Raw genomic sequence first — 6,387 nt, forward strand, 5'->3', positions numbered from 1 at the left:
GCCCTGCTCTGTGCCTGATAGGGGGGAGCTCCCCAACCCCCTGATTGGCCCTGCTCTGTGCATCACAGGGGGTGGCCCCTCAACCTCCCCATCGACCCTGCCTTGAGTGTGACAGGGGGCGGTGCCCCAACCCCCCAATCAGCCCTACCCTGAGCGTGACTGAGGGTGGCATCGCAACCTCCCAGTCCGCCCTGCTCTGTGCATGACAGGGGGCGGCGCCCCAACTCCCCAATCAGCCCTGCTCTGAGCCGGACCAGGGGCTGCACCTAGGGATAGGGCCTGCCCTCTGCCACCCGGGAGCAGGCCTAAGCCAGCAAGTCGTTATCTCCCGAGGGGTCCCAGACTGCGAGAGGGCACAGGCCAGGCTGAGGGCCCCCCCCCTTCCCCCCCGAGTGCACAAATTTTTGTGCACCGGGCCTCTAGTTGGTTAATAAAATTATATAGGTTTAAGGTATACAATTCTATAGTACATAATCTGTATATTGTATTAGATAGATTTCTTGTGTTCATATCCTGTTTTGGCCAATTATTTAGGCTCTCTGTGCATTAAATTCATCATATATAATATGGGAATTGTACTAGTCACAAAATCATAGGGTTATGTTATAAATGAATGAATATTTGTAAAGTGCTTAGAACAATATCTTTCAGTGTGTTTTTCAAAGTAAAAATCTGATGGGGAGGAAGACTAGGAAAAGGATGTTACAAATAGCTTAATCAGGTAAACCAGTTGAGTCTATTTTTATTATTTAAAAAATTTTATTTCTAAAAACTGTTCTTCACACACAAACATTGAGTAAATTCATATTATCATATATTCATGTTTTCAGAACTAATGATTACTTACATCCTGGAACTAGGTCATAGCATTTCTACTGCTTTTGTTCATAGGATATTCTGAATAATCTTGAATCATGTGATCTGGAGGATGATGACCTTATGCTTGATGTGGATCTGCCTGAGGATGCATCTGTTGAAAATGGTAAGTGGGGACAGTATTGAACCTTCAGAGGCATATAGTTGAGTTATTTGACTATAAGCCAATTTGATATTTGTTATTTACAGACTTCCTAATCTCAATAGAGGAAGACTTTTTTTTTTTTTTCCTGTGGGTTCCAGGACCAATGATTGCCAGCTGCCCAAGTACCAAAAAATTATGCTTCCGAATCTCTTGGTGTTCACTCTGCACGTGGAGCAGTCAGGCTGCTCTGCGTGTGCCATGCACGACAGAAGCCCTTCTTTTGAGGAAGACTTTTTAGACGGAGAGTCTTAAGTGATGTTAAATAAGTTCATTGCAAATGTATTTAAATGTTTAAAACCTGATTTTATAGGTAGGTCTTTAAGCCAATTTGATATTTGTTATTTACAGACTTCCTAATCTCAATAGAGGAAGACTTTTTTTTTTCCTGTGGGTTCCAGGACCAATGATTGCCAGCTGCCCAAGTACCAAAAAATTATGCTTCCGAATCTCTTGGTGTTCACTCTGCACGTGGAGCAGTCAGGCTGCTCTGCGTGTGCCATGCACGACAGAAGCCCTTCTTTTGAGGAAGACTTTTTAGACGGAGAGTCTTAAGTGATGTTAAATAAGTTCATTGCAAATGTATTTAAATGTTTAAAACCTGATTTTATAGGTAGGTCTTGGTATAATTCTGTATGATGCAATAATACTGTATACCTATTCCATAAAGTAAGTGGTAGGTAGGATTTGGCCTTTTTTTTCCGTATATACATACCCAATTTTTTCTCCTTTTTTCTCATTTTGATTCCACGAAGAAGTACATTTAGAGAAACAGATAGCATTTGACTAGAGAAATATCAGTAAAAAATCATGGTTGATAAATATTTTAAAAAGATTAGTTCTGGGAAAATTATAACCTGAATAAATTATTCTATCATTTTAATTACCAAGTCCAGTCTGTCTTCCTCTGTAGACCCCAGTAACTGCTGGAGTAGGGCTTTAGATAATCCATATGCAAAAGGGGCCTGGGTGCTCTTGTCCCACTGACTTAGCGTTTGCAGGATTGCTATCTTAAGGACTGGTCAAGGACCAGAGACCAACCTAGGAAAGCCCCTGGGACAAGGGTGGAAATGGGGATCCTCTTGGGAAGAGAAACCGGCTCCAGAGATCTTTCAGTCAACATTTGCCGGTTTTCTCAGGCCTCCCAGGGATCAGGGATGAACTAGGGCGGTGAGGCTAGAATGCAGGGATGTTTGAGGAAGGGTAGATGTTTGTTTTCAGTGCATCACTGAGGTACTAGGAGGTGGTTGCTGCTCATATTTGTCATATTGATCAGGCTTTGTGTGTGTGTGCTGCCAGGATGCTCTGTGACAGTCAATCTCAAAATCTCAGTGGTTTTCAAAATAGACATTTACTTTTCTCATTTGTGGATCTGTGGGTTAGCTTGGACAGTTTAGGCCAGTGATGGCGAACCTATGACACGCGTGTCAGAGGTGACATGCGAACTCATTTTTTTGGTTGATTTTTCTTTGTTAAATGGCACTTAAATATATAAAATAAATATCAAAAATATGTCTTTGTTTTACTATGGTTGCAAATATAAAAAAATTTCTATATGTGACACGGCACCAGAGTTAAGTTAGGGTTTTTCAAAATGCTGACACGCTGAGCTCAAAAGGTTTGCCATCACTGGTTTAGGCTGTGGATCTGAATTCATGTCTCTCTGCTTTCATTTTGAGACCAGTCTACTTGGAGCAGGTTTCTCTCATGGCAGATGACAGGACAACAGGGTGAGCAGAAACATGCCTAGATCATCCCTTAACATCTTCTCTGAGAACCAGCACACTGTTAATTCTGCACCAGTGGGACTGAGAGGTCCACACTATTGACTGTGAGAAGCCCTGCCACAGAGGACATTAAATGTATAATTCTATTATAGGAGGGAGTGATGAGCTGAGATCAGTATCTGCTCTACCTGTTGCACCTTCTTGTGGTTTTGCTGTCACTTGGGATACTCGAGCAACCAAAGCTGAGTTCCAGTCATCTGAGAAATAAAAATCACAGCTAACACCCAGAAAGAAAAACAGAAAAGCAATAAAACTCCCAGAATTAGAGTGGCCCAGGACATAATGATGAGAGCACTTAGGGAGAATCAATTGCAGAACAAAGCTTTCTGGAGCTGTTAAAGAAGACTTCTCCACAGAACAGTTCAGTAGATAACAAAAAAAGAATAGCTATTGTTGAAATCTGAGTTAGTGACCTGGAAGATCAAGTAGAAAAATACTGTAGAACACAGAGGAAAAACATACAGCATTGAAAATGATAGGGGGAAGAGACTTCCTGGTTCAGGATATTTATGTGAAGTTTCAAGGGCTGGTACTGAGGAACCAGGGATTTACCTCCTCGAAATAAGTCATGCCCTAAGCAATGCATTTTACTTTGACAGAATTATAACCACTTCTCTTTGGGAACCATATGCCCTTTCTTAGCAAAACAGGAAGTAAAGATGGAGTCAGTCTTAGAGCCTACCTCATCTTTTGGGAACAAAAAGTTATCCACATAAAAGATAAAAATGTGATCACAGGGAACTTTATTGTTTTGAGGTCTTGTTTAGGGACTTGTGAAAAGTTCAAGGGAATTCCTGAACTTTTCAGGAATATGTTACAGATTTTCCTAGAAGGCAGACAAGTATTAGCTATTTTGAGCTAATGGATACTGAAGAAAGCAGAACATGGGTCTAAAATATATTGCCTTCAGAGGACCCAAAGATAAAGTAGCATTTACATTTGGTGCTACAAGGAAGTAGGTAATGACTGGTCTTTATAGTTCTGAAGTCCTGAATGACACTATACCCACCCACTGAGTGTTTTGATTAGGAGAATAGGAATGTCATGAAAACTGGTACAGTGTGTTTTTTTAAAAAAATATATTTTTATTGATTTCAGAGAGGAAGGGAGACGGGGAGAGAGAAAAAACATCCATGATGAGAGACAATCATGGATAGGCTTCTTCCTGCAAGTTCACCATTAGGGATCGAGCCCACAACCCTAGCATGTGCCCTTGACTGGAATTGAACCTGGGACTTTTCATTTCACAGGCTGACACTATCCACTGAGCAAAACTGGCTAGGGCTGGTACAATGTTTAAGGAGTCTTCTAATATACTTCTGACTATTGTTTTTAGTACCTTTAGATTCTGGTTTTTGAAGCTATTAGGGAAATTTGGGTCTAGTTTTTGGATGGGTCACTCTGAACCTTGTCCGCCCACTATGTCTGCCAATGTAGGTAGAATTTCTGCCAACAAGATGACTGGCGCCTAGTTGAAATCTTCAATTTGAATTCAAGTTTGCCATGACTTCATTATGATAGGGTACTCTTCTGTGATTTCAGGGAAGAAGCTATAAGAATATTTATCTGGCAGTTGCATTTGTGTAGCAAATCATTACCTATTAAGCCAGCACAGAGGAGAAAAGAATGTTCCTTGGTCAAAAGTTTCTTAGACATTTATGGGGTAGGATTTGAGAACTGTTTGAGAGTTATTGGAGATACTCACATCTTAGTGGTTTGGTGACACAGGGGGAGGTTATGTTGAAGTAGTAGGTTGATATCGTAGTATCTGTATCAATAAAATATTTGTAAGGTTGTCTTTTAATATTTAGAGAAATTTATCTTTGAGTTTAAGGGTAAAACCAAAATGGGGTGCTTGATTTCTTCTTCAGAACACTTTGATTCATCATCCACTTTACTTTTTCTATTTTATTTTTTAGTGCAATATAGGACACTTATTTTTCAAATGCTTTTCTATTTATTGTATCTATAAATGTATTCAGAGATTTCTTCTTCCAGTATTTAACTGAGTGTGGAAGCATCTAGTTGTTACATGTGAAGGACATCATTTTATTCTGAGTCTTATTCTACTTTTTTCTTTTTTTTAAAATATATTTTATTGATTTTTTACAGAGAGGAAGGGAGATTGATAGAGAGTTAGAAACATCGATGAGAAAGAAACATCAATCAGCTGCCTCCTGCACATCTCCTACTGGGGATGTGCCCGCAACCCAGGTACATGCCCTTGACCGGAATCAAACCTGGGACCCTTCAGTCCGCAGGCCGACGCTCTATCCACTGAGCCAAACCGGTTTCGGCTTATTCTACTTTTTTCAAATGCTCTTTCTGTGCCTTGGAAATCTGGCAGTGAGGCTATTTACAGCATTTCTGCCTTAAAATCCTTCCTAGAAAGCGAGGGCCACTTCTCTTTCAGAATCTACTCCTTAATATGATCTAACTAGAGGCCGGGTATACGAAATTTGTGCATGGAGGCGGGTATCCCTCAGCCTGGCCTGCATTCTCTCCAATCTGGGACCCCTCAGGGGATGTCTGACTGCTGGTTTAGGCCCGATCCCTGTGGGCCTAAGTGATCCACAGGGATCGGGCCTAAACCGGCAGTCAGACATCCCTCGCACAATCTGGGACTGCTGGCTCCTAACCGCTTGCCTGCCTGCCTGCCTAATTGCCCCTAACCACTTCTGCCTGCCAGCCTGATTGCCCCCAATCGCTCCCCTGCTTGCCTGATTGATGCCTAACTGCTCCCCTGCTGGCCCAATTGCCCCCAACTGCCCTCCCCTGTCGACCCGGTTGCCCCCAACTACCCACCCCTTACTGGCCCGATCACCCCCAACTGCCCTCTCTTGCCGGTCCGGTTGCCCCCAACTGCCCTCCCCTGTAGGCCTGGTCGCCCCTAACTGCCCTCTCCTGCTGGCCTGGTCCCCCTAACTGCCCTCCCCTGCAGGCATGGTCCCCCGCAACCACCCTCCCCTGCAGGCCTGGTTGCCCCCAACTGCCCTCCCCTGCTGGCCCAGTTGCCCCCAACTGCCCTCCCCTGCTAGCCTGTTCACCCCCAACTGCCCTCCTCTGCCTGCCTGATCGCCCACAACTGCCCTCCCCTGCCGACCATCTTGTGGTGGCTATCTTGTTGCGGCCATCTTGTGACGACATCAGACAAGGGTGTGACGCCACCTGGGCTTTTATTATATAGGACTAGAGGCCCGGTACACAAAAATTTGTGCACTCGGGGGTAGGGGGTCCCTCAGCCAGGCCTGTGCCCTCTTGCAGTCTGGGACCCCTCGGGGGTGACCACTTGCTGGCTTAGGCCTTCTCCCTGGGGGATTGGGCCTAAGCTGGCAATCAGACATCCCTCTGGCAGCTCGGCAACCCTCAGGGGATGCCCACTTGCCAGCAGGGAGCAGACCTAAGCTGCAGTCAGACATCCTTAGCGCTGCTGAGGAGGCAGGAGAGGCTCCCACCACCACCGCTGTACTGGCAGCCATCAGCCTGGCTTGTGGCTGAGCAGAGCTCCCCCATGTGGGAGCGCACTGACCACCAGAGGGAAGCTCCTGCATTAAGCATCTGCCCCCTGGTGGTCAGTGTGTG

General features: G+C 44.4%; 1 protein-coding gene across 5 annotated transcripts in view; it reads left to right on the forward strand.

The window, feature by feature from the left end:
* The window catches only part of CCSER2 (coiled-coil serine-rich protein 2), a 232,918-nt gene that overhangs the window by 122,680 nt on the left and 103,851 nt on the right, over positions 1 to 6,387 (forward strand). For all 5 annotated transcript variants that reach the window (XM_005871120.2, XM_005871119.2, XM_005871121.2 and 2 more), the window contains one exon: positions 892 to 982. In XM_005871120.2, the coding sequence (XP_005871182.1) occupies positions 892 to 982 (91 nt within the window). The remainder of the gene's footprint in view (positions 1 to 891; positions 983 to 6,387) is intronic.

The sequence above is a fragment of the Myotis brandtii genome, unplaced genomic scaffold, assembly GCF_000412655.1.
Source record: "Myotis brandtii unplaced genomic scaffold, ASM41265v1 scaffold33, whole genome shotgun sequence".
Classification (NCBI taxonomy): domain Eukaryota; kingdom Metazoa; phylum Chordata; class Mammalia; order Chiroptera; family Vespertilionidae; genus Myotis; species Myotis brandtii.